At 46.8% G+C, this 16,859-nt stretch overlaps 1 protein-coding gene across 1 annotated transcript in view; it reads left to right on the forward strand.

Annotated features, from left to right (window-relative positions):
* The window catches only part of ITPR1 (inositol 1,4,5-trisphosphate receptor type 1), a 171,718-nt gene extending 161,480 nt beyond the window's left edge, over positions 1-10,238 (forward strand). The window contains exons 61-62 of the mRNA XM_061362137.1: positions 3,873-4,034; positions 8,825-10,238. Of these exons, the coding sequence (XP_061218121.1) occupies positions 3,873-4,034; positions 8,825-8,911 (249 nt within the window). The 3' untranslated portion in view covers positions 8,912-10,238. The remainder of the gene's footprint in view (positions 1-3,872; positions 4,035-8,824) is intronic.
* Positions 10,239-16,859: the final 6,621 nt, after the last annotated feature.

The following is a 16,859-nucleotide window of genomic DNA, read 5'->3' on the forward strand; positions in this document are numbered from 1 at the left end:
GCATTGGTATGCGAGGTGCCAGCAGCCGGGGAGGGCAGACGGTGCAGGATGAGGGACGGGCAGGGAAAGGGATCAAGGGGGAGCTTTCCCTTCGCAGTTCACTCAGCGCTTCTAAAGCACTACCAGACCCCCAGTGAAGGATGTAAGGCTGCATCTTTAAAGGCACCCTGGTGTTCAGCTAAAGTTCAGCAGAAACTAGATCATTGAGATATAAATCTTTTATTGAACCCTGAATAGAAGCTCTCTGCAGAGGCAGCACTGCTGGCAGGCATGGGGCCGGGAGCCGGGCTGGCTGCCGCACACTGGCCCAGCGGGCTTGTCAGCAACTGACCTTTCTGCATTCCTGCTTATTTCCCTTCTCACCAGCTCCGCTTGTGGCATCCTTACTTATTTACAGGAAAACATCCCCACAGCATCCCCCGCTATGCCCGAGGACGGGCAATTGGGGAGAAGTCTGCATTTACACAGGCTGGTCACATCCAGGTTCTCAAGCTTCTCTCTGCAGTGACTGGGGGGGGGCAGTTGTTGTAGGAACAGGCTGAAGGTTTCCCATGCAGAGCCAGAGCGAAGGGGTTGTGAAATAGTGCATGTGCAGAGGAGGAAGAGGTGTGTTGCCCCTGTGTGCTGGCAGCATCTCTGCTGTCCTCTCCAGACAGCTCCCACAGCCACCATCGGTCAGCAAGCACTGGTGCCTGTTTTACCTGCATCAATGCAGTTTTACCTGTCTGTCTGTCCCTATGGCTCCTCACCTGAAGGTGTTTGCCCAGGCTGTTTGGGTGGACATCCCCTTCTTGCTGGCTGGCAGCTTCCATGTGAACCTCAGGCTCGAGTTGTGCCAAAAAAGCTACATGAAACCTGAATGGGAGCGCAGGTTTCATGTAGGTCTGTGAAACCTGCATTAGGTTCAGCCTAATGACCTGGGTTGGTAAAGTGATGTAGTCCTTCCCTAAGCCTGTCTGCACAGAGTGGATCAGGACTCGGCAGGGGTATTGCCAGTACCTGCCTCAAAAGTGAGCCTTGTCCTCACTGGCGGAGAGAGGACTGCCCAGAAGGCCATGAGTCTTACCTCCTTTGGTTACTGTTCTCCTTCCTCAGCTCGTGGAGTTCACACGGAGCGTTCTGGGGTTTATTCTTTCACCATTGCTGTGAGAACCAGAGAGGTGTTTTGTTGTTTTTTCAAGTGAAAGCCCAGATTTCCCATACTCGAGTGACTTCAAGAACTGGGGCTTTCAGAAAACCCGTTAGTATGAAACTTCTGAGGAGCCTGCAGCTGTCAATGCTGTAGTGCTTTCTGGTTTGATTTCACCATCCGAGACTGCCTGTCACCTTCCCTGCCCGTAACGATCAAGTTGCAGCCCCTGCAGCAGCTACAGCATTTGCTTATATTGTGATGTTAGAAAATGTTTGGGGTATGTGTTAATAAAACGTTGCAGGTAGGGAAGGGTTGGTGTTTCCAGGTCCTCCTCCCCTTGTATCCTGCATCCTTCATAAGGATGGGCCTGGCAGATTGGAAAGCTCAGTTCTTCGGGAGCAAGTAAAGTAACAGTATTTCTACAGCAAGGAAAGAGTGGGCAGGAGGTGGGCAGGAGCTTCAGGGCTCTTGTGCCTGCCTGGTAAACCTCAGGACATAGACCAGAGGGTCCAGGCAAACCTGCCAGTATAAATTGCAGTTTAGTGTAATTTGCCTTGTCCTTGGCCTGGAGGAGCAGGGAAGGGAATAGCAGTTGGTTTAGTTTGTTTTCCCTGGGTGGGGAGGGGAAATACTTTGGGGAGGAGGTGCTGGACCTGAGCACAAGTGAAGAGCCTGCCCTCTCTTCCCTAATGAGGATTTTACTACGTCTGGAAGAAAGCAGTGAAATGTTGCCTGTTACTGTTATTAAATCTTAATTACAGGCCTGTCACTTCCTAAAGTCCAAAATATTTTGGCACTTGTCTTGATAAAGGCATATTTTTTGGTACATATACTTTTTTTTCTTTTATTAGCAGAAACCATCTGCCCTGTAAACAGAGATCAGGAGAAAAAAGCCTTCCTGGCAGTTTTGCATCATGTGGGAATCCTGTGGTGCGCTGCATGGGAAAGGGCCTGCTTTCTGCTTTTTAATCTCAGCAATAGTAAACTCCAAGCAGATCAGAAGCAACTCATTTAAGATGATGAGTCTTGACATCTCATCTGAATTACAGAAAGGATGTCACTGTGGCTCTGTAGAGGTGCACAACCCTGATTTAAGCAAGATGGATGCTCCTGGGAATGAGTGAGCATGGGAGGGAAGCAAAGAGATGGGGACCGGGTTCAAGTTACAGATTTTGTCAAGAAATGGCAACAAGCCGGAGTTTGCAGTGCTGTAACAATAAGCCATAGGTTTGTGAGAGAGCTCAGCCAAGGACCTGGCCAGGGCAAACTTTGGTCGCTGTTAATCAGTGATGCTGATCCCTCTTTGGTTTGGCATACTGTTAATCCAGTAGCCTATTACCATTTCCTCTGGTTTGTTTAAAATGCTACCAGCTGTTGCAGTGTCACCTATGAGAGTGCACACATCCTTATCTCATCCAGCATTTGTTTGACTTCCATTTCAGAATCTCCAGTGTGGGAGGAGAACCAGACGTGATAGGAAACCAGTTCGGTGTTGAAATTTAAGGTGTTAAGATGCAGTGTGCACCCCTCCTCCTCTTTTGTGGCTTTCTATTCTGTTCCTGCTTTTATTTTTAATACCACTGGCATGTACATGAGTGTATGTGTGAGCCTCTGTGTACATATTGATAAAACTGGGCACGTGTCCCCTGAAGTTCCTGACTGCAACTTGAACATGGAATATAAGAGAATTTGTATGCCTGAATAAAAGCTATTATAAGCAGTTCATTATAACTTAATCTTTCCCACATTTAGCCTGATCCAGCAACTCAGAATACGATTTTTTTTTTTTTTTCATTAAAAAGGAAGCATTTCAACTATGAAAGTATTTCCAGGTAGAATGTTCTTCCTTTCATTAGCAAGAACAGCCAAAGTTTGTTTGACCGAAAAAGCAAACCAGCTTTATCAGCAGAAAATCATAGAATCATAGAATAGTTAGGGTTGGAAAGGACCTTAAGATCATCAAGTTCCAACCCCCCTGCCATGGGCAGGGACACCTCACACTAAACTAGGTCACCCAAGGCTCTGTCCAGCCTGGCCTTGAACACTGCCAGGGATGGAGCATTCACAACTTCCCTGGGCAACCCATTCCAGTGCCTCACCACCCTCACAGTAAAGAATTTCTTCCTTATATCCAACCTAAACTTCCCCTGTTTAAGTTTTAACCCGTTACTCCTTGTCTTATCACTACAGTCCCTAATGAAGAGTCCCTCCCCAGCATCCCTATAGGCCCCCTTCAGATACTGGAAGGCTGCTATGAGGTCTCCACGCAGCCTTCTCTTCCCCAGGCTGAACAGCCCCAACTTTCTCAGCCTGTCTTCATATGGGAGGTGCTCCAGCCCAATCTTCAACAAACACAAATTAAAAGACTGTAAGATGGCAGCAGATTGCTAGCACTGGAAAAGGCATGTCCAGACCTGAAATCTGGGCTGCTTTAGTGTCCGGTGTTCATGTACTACACTCAAGTGTATCTGAAGAAGAAAGGGCTGGGGAGAGTGAGTTGCTGGAAAGGAAAAGCCAGCCATAAGCAGCCGTAATTTTCAGTAGTTACATCTGAAGTGCCCCATTGCCTCTAGCAGGCAATTTTGCAAACTTTCCAGTAAGATGCAAATGAAAATAACTGCAGAGCTTGTGTATGTGAGGGATGTCCCCGGGTGGCATTGAGAAGCTGTCTGCGCTCAGCTGCTCAGGTGCTGGTTTTCGTTTTGCAAATGCTAATTGTGAACTCGTGTCTGATTCTCAGGAGAGAAACCTGGACTGGTTCCCCCGGATGAGGGCCATGTCGCTTGTGAGCAGTGACTCGGAAGGGGAGCAGAATGAGTTGAGGAACTTGCAGGAGAAGTTGGAGTCCACCATGAAGCTTGTGACCAACCTCTCTGGCCAGCTGTCAGAGCTTAAAGATCAGGTAAGGGAGAGCTGGCTGTGAACCTGTGGCCGTGCACCACGATAGGCAGGACGAAGGTCCTGCAAGCCTCCTGTATGAACTGGTGTTTCACAGCTCCATGGCTTCTGCAAAGCCATGAAGAGCTTTTCTAAAGCAGCTCATGTTTAGGAAAGAAGTGTACAAACTAAATGCCCTTCCAAAGCCCTGTACTGTAGCTGATCTGCCTGCAGTGTGAACCAAAGTGGCGTAGTCCAACGTAGCTGCTACAAAAAGGGAAAACTTGCATTACAAAAATTAAAGCTATAGTTAACTTAAATCGGTCCTCGCTGGTTCAGGGAGCCTCTATGTATGTAGTGGTGGTGGTGATGATGATGTTGTGACAGGTTTTAACCCGAAGACCTGTAAGTCAGAGGTTGTGATATTGACAGAAGCACTGAGTTAGTGCACGGACCTCAAAACCCACTGAGAAACTGGAGAACTACTCGAGTGGTTAGCTTGCGCTGGTCTCCTCCGCGCTATCACTGTGCTGCTAATGGAGATACAATTTGGCTGCTGTCACACTTAAGACTGCAGCACAGACAGATGTACCCACAGAGATATTTTGCCTTGCAGCATGTACTGCTGCTACTTAGCACATGAGTGCTGTATTTTATTGGTGCAGTAGTTTTTCTGCCCCACGAGTTAGAGGACTTGTGTTAACTTTTGGCTTGTTTGGGGCTCGTGGGGATTGTTCCCGGCCCAAACCCAGCGATAGCTTTGTGAAAGCCACAAAGGCAGCAGGGCTTTATTTCATTGTTGTCTGTACAGATTACAGCCTAACTGGAAGTAAAAGGGAAAATGCTGTTGCCTGCCCTGGCAGGAACTGTTTGTGGCGGCAAAGTGACTAGCTGCTTATCTTTATGGATTAATAACCTGAGCCAGATGGTTCAATTAGTTTAGTTTATATAGATATTGGCACTGGATAAAATTAATTGCTGACTTGCACATGATGGTATCCTGGGGCAGTCGATAGAAGTGCCCAGGGCAGAAATGGCCAACAGATTTGGTTCGTTATCTCTTCAGATGTGATCTGCCGACTGTAGCACAGTTGGCACAGCTCTCTCCAATACTAATAGGATTCCTGCTTCCCACCTCTGCTCTGGGTAGGCTGGGTTTCTCTGTAAGCCAGTTATCTTCATGGAGACATGAGTCTCTGGAAGCTAATATTGACTGAGATCCTGGCTCCTTGCCTTCCGATCACGCTCTGTATTTCTGATGGAGCTGGGCCCAACACCCCATGGAGCACAAAGAAGGGATTAACGTGTAGGACTTGGAGCAGAAAAACTTGATGCTTTTTACTGTAATTAGTTTTCAGACACTGTGCCATGGACCCCCTTGCTCTAGTTGGTTTGGAGGACGGAGGATAGAGGCAGTTGCTCTTTTGTCTGTGCTTTAATACTTGCTGGGTAGTGGTTTTGCTATTTTGCCTGGAAACAATTATCCTGAAGCATGTGTCTTGCATCTTCTTGTTGAAGGATCTGACTCAAAGTGGTCTGCAGTCACCAGAAGTCTTTCCATCAGCCACAGCCAGCTCTGGATCAGAGAGTGTATCTTTCTGAAGCTTGCAGCTCTTGGCTGACCAAGCGCTAAAACCCGTTCTCACTCTTTGTGAAAATAAGAATGAAGAACCTAGCTTTTAGAGAGCTATTTGGCTGTAAAAGCAGAAGAGGAAACCAGCTTCATTAATGTTGTGATAGCTTTTAGGAATTCCCCTAAGTACCATTGCAAAGAGCCCTGCTAAAGTTGCAGGATGCTCCAATTATGTGACAAAACCAGTACATGCCCCCTCCCCATCAAGAACTGTCTCCAGGAAAAGAAACTAACTCAGGGAACTTTTATTTGTATTTATTTTATTGTAATTAAATAAGGGGAAAAACCTCTTATTCATTTGCTTTTCAAGCTTGTTAGGCTTCTGGAGACTCTAATTGTTAGAAACCGAAATCCAGCATGCCTGCTTTTACAAAGGAGTGCACCAAGAGCCATTAAAATCTTGATCGCTTCAATTCTGTGCAAAAAGATTACAGCATAATTGTCTGCAACAGCAGGGGATTAGATGTAATCATCCAGAAGCCCTTTCCAGGGCCATCCTCCGATGTCAGTAAGCTTGAGGCATTTCTAATAGATGTTGGCTCCTTGCTCAGGACAGTCCCCTCACACTGGGTGGACCCTGGCCTCCATTGCCATTGAGGTGATCAGTGCTGGAGCTGCTGCTCAGGTTGGCTTCACTGGAGGGGCTGGCGTGTCCGTGTGTGCGTGCACAGTCAGTGCCCTGCTCGTGCACTTGGCACATGCCCTGCTCCTGTTCCTGCTCTTAACTCCAACTCACCCATAACCTTTGGAACAAAGCAGCGTGTGTCTGTGCTGTTGTATGGTTATCGGAGAGTCCAGCTTGACTCAGATGAACTTCAAGCCCCTTGGTTTCATTTTTTAATCCTGTCAGCATTATTTCTATAGCTGACAGCTCCCCTGCACTATGTTGTGTGTAGCTTTTATTGCCTTTTAGGTGTGCAGTCACTGCAGCCACAAAGCTTTTCAAGAGATTCACTCTCTAGGTAAATGTGATAAAGTTTTCCCATCTTGCAGCCCAGTGCCCTCTAGACAGGCACTAAGCATCTTGCAGGATTAATAATGTTTTTCATCAACATTGCAATTGAATTTCTCTGTCTGCTTTATGCTTGGTTGTTTTATGCTTCCCTTTTTTAAGGAGGTTTGTCTTTTACATCAGGGTGCACCATCCCTTTATCTACACAGCATGAAAATATGTATTGTTTTCATTGCTCTTTTTTTCTTCCCATTTTTATTTCTTGTGGCCCCTGAATCAGTTGATTGGCTGTGTGAAATCATGGCTCTTGGTTTGCTCAGTAAAGCTAATTAGTGTCAATGGGCATTTTTTAAATGAAGTACTCATTGCCTCTTTGTATTTCCAACTTGTGGGTTAGCTTAGAAGCTGCTAAAAAAGGTCCCAGTTGGTTCAGCAGGGAAGTAGCTTGTATGTGTGTCTGAGACTAGAGAGCAGTGGAAGGACCCCTCTCCTCCTGCTCCCATTTGCCTGTGAAGGGTTACAAGCCTTCTGTGAAAACAGACTTCCAGAAGTGTGGTACGGAGAACTGGGAGGTGGGACCTGTCCTTGGGGGCTGCTGTCATCTTCCTGGAAAGGTAAAAGAGCAGTTCTGCCTCCCCTTGGGTCAGGCGATGAGCAAGGCGCTGGGCTGCACTCGAGTTTAGTTATGGTTTCTGGAGGAATTACTGTATTTCAGTCCTTTCCCTGGTGGTTAAATGAGTGTAATTATACACAGCAGGCCTGAGTGAAAGCAGTGATGTGTGCAGGGCTGCTCGGCCCAGGAACCCTTGGGGGTTGCTTGGAACTGCGTGGTTTGACCAGTTCCTTTCCCTACAATGAACTCCAGGCCCCAAGGCCAGCCGCTGGCTGCCCAGCACGCTGGGGTCTGCTGCTGCAGAGATGGGAAGACTTCTCACTGTCACTGAAACCAAATGCATCTAAGTGCATGTTACAGATGAGCTGAATGTGTGAGCACGCTACCCTGTCCTCCTCGAGTTTCTACCACAAGCAATTATATCAGCTGACATTTGTCATTAAATATCCAAAAGCTGAAAAAAATGAGATTGCTGATGTAGATGTTGCAGGAAAAGCCTTGCAGGAAGCTTAGTTAATTCTCATGGAGAAAAATACTCTAAATCCTATCTTATGCTTGAATGAAAAATTACTTTAGTGGGAAGTCATCCAGGATTTCTGGTGCACAAGCATACTGCTGGAGTCACCAGGATGTGAGCATAGCCCCTTGTGCACACTCTGTTGATGCCACTGTGAATCACTTGCAGTGGTGTGGTTGTACAGTTGTTCATTGCTCTGAGCGTGTGGGGGCTCTCTCTGGAGCCTGGATGCCCAAGGAGCAGTGTTGGGCTGCCCTCACCCCAGTGGTCCAGGGGCAAGGCGCTGTCCTGGCATCCTCCTCAGCACGGCTGCTGCAGGCCAGCCCACATGCCAGCATCTCTGAAGCTGAGGAGCCATGGAGAACGGGTGCAGTGATCCAGCTGTTTGCTGCTGGAGACTGCCCACGCTGGAGTCATTCCTTGTGGCGTGTCAGCTTACACAAGTTGCCAGAAGCCTCCCAAGGGTTGAAAAACCCCAGAGTGGAGAATTGGGTTGTGGCCGTTTTTCACTATCAGTAATAACAAATGATCCCGTTTTAGGTCACGATGGCACTAATTAGGAGAAACATTATTTTATCTGATGGGAAGCGCTGCCAAAGGCAGAGCTCTCTGGCAGTGAGGCGGTTAACCTCCCAGCCCTGCCTTGCGTCTTGGCTCCTGGCAGATGGGAAGGGATGCTGGCTCACTCCTGGTGAGAGCGGGAGCGCGCGAGTCTATTCCAGCAAAGACAAGGGTATTCCCAGCCTCACTTGAGGGTTCGCCCCTTTTTTCCGCTCTCTGCGTCTCGTCTGCCTCATACGTTGGACCGGTTACAAAGAGTTTCCAATGGGGGAGGCTTCACAAGCTGCTCTCTGCGCTGATTCCCGCTGGCTGCCTGCTGTCCAGAGATGTTTTCTTGATATACAGTAGCCAGCCACCCTAGCAAGTTGATGGGCATCCCCGATGAGTGCATGAGACAGCACTGCAGTTGCCTCTTCCACAGCGGACAGAGGGGCGTTAACCTGTAGAAAGTGGGTTTCAGAGTGAACACAGAGCACAAGAGGCCCTGGGCGAGCACAGGAAGTGTCTAGACCTAATGAGCAAACTCTTTGGTTTTCCAGATGACGGAGCAGAGGAAGCAGAAGCAGCGCATCGGTCTCCTCGGCCACCCCCCGCCCATGAATGTGAACCTGCAGCAACCAGCATAAGTCAGAAAGGCCACTTTACCCCTTCTTGCAACAGCACAAGTAATGCTAACCCAGAGCTCAGACCCGACCACTGAGGCTGCTTCTGTGTACGTTCAGTTCATCCTGTAAATAACCTGTTTTTATACTATATGTATATGACTGCTACTATATCAAGTCTGGGGCATACGTATTGTAATTAGAACTGCTGGCACGGGACAGAGGTTAAACTTTGTGCCAAAACTATCAAAATTGCCTTTTTCTTGGAAGGACTTAAAGAGAGCACCTGAATTGCACTTGAAAAGAATATTTGACTATGTGACATGTATTTTGTATTTAAAAAAAATATAGAATAGCTAGTATTTATGTTTTTATACAATTGTGCAATATGAATTATGCAATCACAATATATTTGTAACTCCTGAATGTCCTAAAGGGAGTGCACATCTTTGAATCTGGTGTGTTAGTACAATGTAATAAATGGTATAAAATTACAGGTGTAAATGAGGCTGCTGCAAAATTGTGTAACTGGTGATTTTTCATACCCTCGGACATTTTTGTACCATGTGTGTAAATATCTTGCAATGCCATATTTGTTGCCTCTTCCTCCCAGAGATAACTCTGGGAATCTGTGAGCTGTTAAATTGGTATCAATTAAAGCAAAATGTTACTTTGAAGCTTCCAAAGGAGGAAAGCAGGAGGTATTTTTCAAGTGACTTCTTCAAAATACTGAGGCTAGAAGAGCTCAGATACCTGTTTTTTTAAATGCTAAGATTTCTTAAAGGGAACTTTTTATGCAAAAAGAAGTTTGGGATGAGGATGCACTACTGGTGAGTCGGTGCAGTCTCCTATGGGCATTTTGTGCTACGACACCTAAAACCTATCATGAGGCTGGCCAGGCTTTGCATTCTCAGTGTGTAGGATCCTTTCCCTTTATTTTTTCATTAGAGACCTATGTGCCTGCTAAAGCTTTAGCAAACAGGCATTGCACCGACTGAAACACAACCTATCCCGTTAGGATTGTAGCTGAGCACTGATGTGTGTAATGCTTGTGAGAGAGCCACTGGTTTGAGGTTGGTCTGTCCCACTCCTTCCTCTCTATCTCTCTCCCTCCATTCAGTCACTTTCTTTGGTTTCTGATTCTAGAGAGTATGAAAGGAAACTTGTTTTGGGTTTTTTTCTCCAGTCTGTTGCATAGTTTTATACATGGACCTCATTTTACAAAAGCTGACTTCTCTGCAATACTGTCTACAAAAAAATTAAAAAGGAAAAAAAAAAGCTACAAACAGAGCTATGAAAATTTGTAAATGCATAAATATAGGTATTTAAATAAATGATGCAAAATACTCTACGGTCAGAGGCTGCTGGTGGTTTGTCTTCCCCTCCAAGGTGCGGTGTGGTTGTGTTTGCTGTCGCGAAAGCAGAGTTGCCTGGGCCTGGCAGGTAAGGATGGCCAAAAGAGCAGGAGGGGCAGGGGTTGGTTTTTTAATACCAGAGCGAGTCCCTACTCCTCCAGCAGCAAGAGGCAATGGTGTCCCAGCAACCTCGCTTGTGATCACTCCATTTTAGATACTTCAGACTCTTGCCACTCATGTTTTAGGCTTCACATCCCCGGACTGGAGTAGGTGAGAGTTAAAAATACCACTCCAGCTCCAAGTATCGTGTGCACAGGAGTGCTGCTGATGATGTGTATTTGATTAAGATGTAGCAGGAACTACCTGGTACAATTAATCATCTTTAATCTGGGAAGTGCACACAACTGTCTGAAAAGGGTGCGTCTCCCTGCCACAAGTCATCACAAAACGTCAATGCGAGTGCATCTAAGAGGGGTGGGAGGGAGGGAGAGCAGCCTGGCCAGCAGCCTTTGAGCCAGAGATTTATTGATGGGATTGTGACTTGTTAATTGCATGTAATTTCTCTGCATTTCATGGTAAATCTGTCTTCCTCCCCTCTGCAGCCACCGGCTCCCAGCAAGGTGTATGCAGAGGGAGCATGATGGATGCGACTGCCATCGGGGTTGTGCAATGAAGGAGCAGGATTTCATTTTCTCTCAGCAGCAGAGACATGTATCTGACTCACTCCTTCCCTTCGTGCCATCCTGGGATAAGCAGACACACACACATTTGTCAGGCTTCCCGGAGCCTCGGCAAGTCAGGTGAGAGGGAGGAGGCTGCAGTGCAGCCTGAGAGGGCACCTGTATGAATGTGCAGCGTTGCTTCACCTTTACCTTAAAAAGGCAGAAGTCTCTGGTGCTTCAAAAGGCACACACCCCGGTGTGCGCAGTGATCCGTGCGAAAGTCAGCTGTGTAGAACCTGGTGCGTTCACATGTGGTGGTTCCTTCTCTGGAGATGTGGGGACATGCAAAAAGTGATAGTTCTTTTTCTGCCTCTGCTACAGCTGCAGACCGGCATCTGAGGCGAAGCAAAACCACAGCCCTGCCTGCAGACATGGACTGTGACATGGGGCAGGTGGGTTGTCTTGTGGGGCTTTGTCATGTGGTGATGTGGAGAGTTTGTATGGTCACGCTTCTTCCCCAGCACAAGCAGAGTCTGTGTGAGTTCCTGGTCAGCAGCAGAAGCCTTCTTCTGTCTCCCTGCCCTCCACCTGCAAACAGGCCGATAATTTCTGCAGAGGTTCCTTATTGCAGTGAAATTTCATGCACAAGCATCACACACTTTCACTTTTTTATTTCTTGCATTATTTGGTCAAGACTTTGGGAATTTTCTTTCTGGATTGGATCATTCTGGATGTGCTGAACCCCTCTGCCTGCCACAGCCAAGGAGGCTGGCAGCGTTTTGACTCTGCAGCTTCTAAGGCTAAATGCCTGTGTAAAAGCTTTCCCATTCTGGACAGATCTGGTGTCTCGTGGCTGCTTCTCATTGATCTCAAGGAAAAGCTGTGCAAGGGATCTGTTTAAGCACCACATTTTGGGTGGGTTTTTCTCCATGAAAGCTGAATATCTCTTGAAATCACAAAAAGCTCTACTTACAATCTGTGGGGAAAAAAACCACTCCAAAACCTGAGATGAGAATTTGTAATGATACCTTTAGTTTCCTTAAGCCATGATCCGTGAGGCTGAGCATCACCTTGGAGAGATGCTGTAAGATAAGGCAGATGGCTCTCCCTGCCCACCTCTGAGGAAAGGTTTTGCAGCAGTATTTCTTGGGGACATCAGAAATTAGCTGAACAGGGAGAAGCCTTTGGAAGCACTGATCTTGGTGTGTTGTTTATTGGGTGGAATAGCTATGAATATCACAATATAACTTCAAGAATGAAATCAGCACTTGCAGACCCTTGTAAGAATGAATTGGGCAGAGCAGACTTTGCTCTCGATGCAGAGCCTGCATGTGGGGTGGCCAGGAGGAACCAGCTCCTCCCAGAGCCAGTGACCTGGTGATGAGTGGAGAGCAAGGGGAGCTGGTTAGGCAGAAGCCCTTGGAGAATGTCCAGGAGTGACGGCGTGCAACCAGAAAGCGTCGATGCAGCAGGAGAAGGTGGCTTGTTCCTGGTATACGGCAGTGTCGATATGTACGGAACGTGCCTGCTGTGCTCCAGCTGGTGCCCCTAGAGCCCTTCTGGAGGGATTCTGGTTTGGTGCCACCTTCAATAAACAGTGTGGGCATGCCAGAGGGGGAAAAGCATGAAGGATTTCTTGACTGTGGAAAAGATGAATTGTGAGGAACTGGGATTGGGTAGCCTGGAAAACAGAAGGAAGGGAAGAACACATGCTATCAGGCAATGTTTGCTGAGGACTTAAGAAGGAACTGTTCAGCTGAGCTCAGGAGATTTAGGCCCTACACAGTGTGGAGCTTATGGGCTCTAAAAGCACTTCCCTGATGTCCAGTAAAATTAATGATTCAGTGACACTGACAGATGGCAGTTAGTGTAAGGATCAGATCGAAACTGGGGAGTTCCCATTTGTCTTGCGTGCACCTGAGATTTTCTTTGGCATCAGATTCCTTTAAGCAGGATTGCTGTGTGCTAAAGTTTGGGAAGACAATTACTTTGTCTTTTAAAGGAGGACTTTTCATGTGGAGGTGAAAATGAAAGTGACCTTCCAAAGAGGAAGGAACAAAAGGAATCTACCAATCTTGCTAATAATGGGAAGTCCTAGAGGGGAAGAATCTCTGCATATTCTTCAATTTGCATGAATGGCTGAGTCTGTGGATGAGAATTTTCTTCTCTAATGAAGCAGGTGACATGCTAATCAAGGCAATGCAAATAACTGCTCTGAAAGCACAGCCCTGGCGCCGCGGCCCCGAGACCGCCACAATGGCAAATTCAAGCCTCAGCTTCAATTCTGCAGCAAATTGGCAGAGGGCAGGACAAAGGAGCCGGGATTACATTCTCTGTGCTCGCGGCGGGGACGCGCGATGGGGCGCGTGTGATGGATACCTCGTTACATAATGGGGTCTTGATTGATGCCGTGTTGGGAAAGTCATAATATAGCTCCGTATAACAATTCAACTTGTCTCCCAGAATGGGAAATGCTCCTACACACATGCTTAATAGGGTTTCTTTAAATTGCCCATTGTATTTCTGAACAAGAGAAACCTATTTGGAGTACTTTCCCTTTTACGTTTCCAACATAAGCAGCTGAAGACGTTGCCATGTGTGTTCTTTGCACTCCTGCAGCCCCCCTTGCCATTTTCCCAGGCAGCTGTATGATTACCCAAAGCGAGGTGTTAAAGGGACACCCATGAACTGTACCCATGCCAAAACATCCAGAGCAAGTACTGCATCAAGTAGCTGCTACAACACAGGACACAAAGGGGCCATAAGCCTACTGATGACTGATTTGGGTGGCTCTTTGTTTTAATTGGAGACTGCCTGGCTCTGAGCTGCCTTGGCCAGGTTCTCACATGCCGTGATGGAAGTTCAGCCCCAAAATGTGAATTTCCTGAACAGTGTAGAGCAAAGCCTTCACATTTAACATGCAGCATTTAGTTTTACAAACAGACCAACCCATGTTGCTCATCTTTGAACTTGGTCAGTACAGGATGTTGATATTTGGAGTAAAATCAGTACAAATATTCCAACATGCTATTTTCACTGAGACATAAGGAATATCCTCCGGAGAGATGCTGTACTTGTCTGTCCAGTTTTTATTTGCTACCTTTCCGACCTTCTTTCAGACTAAACATGATAATGAGATGAATGTCAAAGCCACCCACAAGTAAACCGAGTTGTCCCATCCAGTAGGCTAATGTTGATTTGTTTTTAGTAAGTAGCAAGGATGCTGGAAAACCCCTATAAAGATTTCATTTTTACCAAAAAGTACCAAAAACTCCACCAGTTTTGCATCACAAAGTAGTGGTTGAAGTAAAGATTTGAGTAAAGCAGCATGTCTGTGGTTTTTGTGGGTGGATGGATCTCAGAATGACTCTCAATCTGTCAGAGGGGAGATCTGCATGTCATCTCTGCCTATGACAAGCAAAATCTGCAGTGACAAATATGTTTCCAGTACCTGGCTGCGTTGTGAGCCTCGTACCCCTCCTGCCATCCATAACAGTGAAATCTTGTCAGCACATAGCATATGAACCCACTTTTTTTTTTCATTTCTAAACTGAGACAAACTGAGGAAGGAAAGACAAATATGGAGCAGTGCTCTGAACTGCAACCACCAGTGCCAGTGTGCTTAGTCATACAGAAATTCAACTCTGGTATGCACAATGCCAGGCTGAATATTTGTATTAGACCAGGTAGCCCACCTTTGGCATGCTCTCATGAGTTTTTGTGATGCTTCTCTGCTGCAGGTGTGTGAGTGGGACATGTGGAAATGAAATTATGTAAGGCTGGAGGGGAAAAAGGATGAGCACAATTCTTGTCTAAATCAAACTCAACCTAGGGAAGTCCAACTATGGATGCAATTGGAATTACACATAAGCAAGCTTCCAGAGGACAACAGATAATACTAATTTAGACCTTAACTGCTGACAGGAGGACACACAAAACCTGCAGCACTACTCTGGATGTGACAAGGCCATAGCGACAGTGCGATCCCGGGATCCCAGCTGATGGAAGCTGTTGCTGCAGCTTGGCTCCACTGGCAGCTGGAGCCTCTTCCTCCTGTGCTCAGGTCTCCCTGGGAAAAATGGAAGCAGTTTGAGCTGGTGCAACATGGGGAAAAGGTCTGAAATCTCAGAAGCAATCATGAGATGGGAAACCCACCCTGTGCCCAGCCAAAGTCACAGTCCCAGGATGCACTTACGGGCTGTGTGGAAACAAGCTGGATTAATTGCCTCAGGGCAGGTGCTTCCCCAGGAGCACCACGGAGATAGAACAGCCAGACCCATTTCAAGTCAGCCTTTCCATCCGGAAAAGCCATCATCTGTCTCTTGGCTTTTTACCTATTAGTCCTTCTCAGATGGCTCTTCTCACCCTGACACCCAGTCCTTGTTTTCCCCCCTTTCTGTTGCCACACTTTGTGAAAGACTTTGCAGCTCTCGCTTGCCCAGAGCCCTTTCATTGCCTGGAGCTGGTACCCAGTCCTAAAGGAAAGGGCAGAAGCGAAGCCTGTTCCCGGGGCTTACTGAGGCAACGGATTTGTTTTCGCTTTCCTTTTCTAGCGCTAAGTAAATACACAGAGCACCAAATCTGAAGGCAGGAAAGACTGGAATTGCTTATCTGTTCCATGTGTTTCAATATGACTCTTAAAATAGTGGAGATGCTGTGTTATGATTTCCATTTCGCTCGTGTCCATAATACTGTTTTTACTCAACAGAGACGGAAACACAATCTGTTAAGTCTGTAAGAAACTTTTACTTATGAATGATGGTGGCAAACATCGCGTATGATTAAATTACAGAAAGAAAATTATATCCCCTCAGTGTTAGCATACCTGAAAGTAGCTAAAAATTGTAGTTTGCCTCTATTTACACACCATGGGAGTTTTCACATCAATTTAATCACATGATGATTCATTATTCATAAACCAGTGAACCATTATAATACAGCAGCATGACTACCTGCAGGGTCCAAATCAGAGTATCTCCAGCCAACAGTTCCTGTGTTCAACCCTGTTACTAGTGGCTAATCTGCCCCACATTTTCAGGAGCATCATCTTCCCCTGACGTTAAATCTGGTATAGACCTTTGCAATGTGTCCCAATGACTGCCTTTACTGTAAATGTGCTTTTTGCCTTTAGTTTGGATTTTTGCAGCCATTGGATCTCATTCAAGGATGAAAAGTCACCTCAGTGGCTAGGAGATTTCTGCAAAGACCAACGTGGATTGTGTCCACTTAGATCTAGAGCTGACATGAGGATTAAGCTATCTAAACCCAAAATGCAGATCCTTGGAAATCCAGACTCACCCTGAAGACACCCCCAAACCTGCTTTGTGACTGGAAGAAGCCAGGACAAGAGCTATGGAAAACCTCAAAAAAGCAGGGCTAGACAGGCAGGACGAGTCATCCGCAGGGAAATGCTGCTGATGGGCTCATCCTGAATGTGCCTCCAGACATCCTGCTCTGCTGCATCAAGGAGTCTTTCACCTGAAGGTGTGCGTTTGTGGCTGGCAATGAGAGCTGCTCTTTTTTTTCCTAAAATCAGGAAGTGGAAGGAATAGAAGGAAACAGAGGCCTCCAAAGCCTGCTCTATGTAAATGTTGGGAAGAGAGATGGAAAGGCAGGTTCCTCTCAGTGCCTTTGATGTCAGTGCTATCATAGCCATTCCTAAGTTTCTTTGTGCCCCTGTGAAGATCTTCTGCACAGAGCCAACAGTGCCAGCAGCAGTGCAGAGGATACCCAGCATGGAGGGCCTGAAGGAGGGGGACCTGGCTTGCATGACCCCAAGCAGAACAGTCCATTTCTAAGGGTATGTTCTACCAACTACCAACCAGTCTTCAACCGTACCGGTGAGAAATGACCACCAGGACTTTCTCCTTGTTGTACCCTACCAGCTCTCTCTGGAGAGCAAATGGCAGGCACTGCTGCATTTGGGCGGCTCTCAGGTTGTCAGGAAAGGTTTGG

The sequence above is a fragment of the Neopsephotus bourkii genome, unplaced genomic scaffold (genome assembly GCF_033783945.1).
Source record: "Neopsephotus bourkii isolate Nb327-2 ecotype Australia unplaced genomic scaffold, CSIRO-AGI_Nbou_v1 NB_1080, whole genome shotgun sequence".
In the NCBI taxonomy this organism is placed as follows: Eukaryota; Metazoa; Chordata; class Aves; order Psittaciformes; family Psittacidae; genus Neopsephotus; species Neopsephotus bourkii.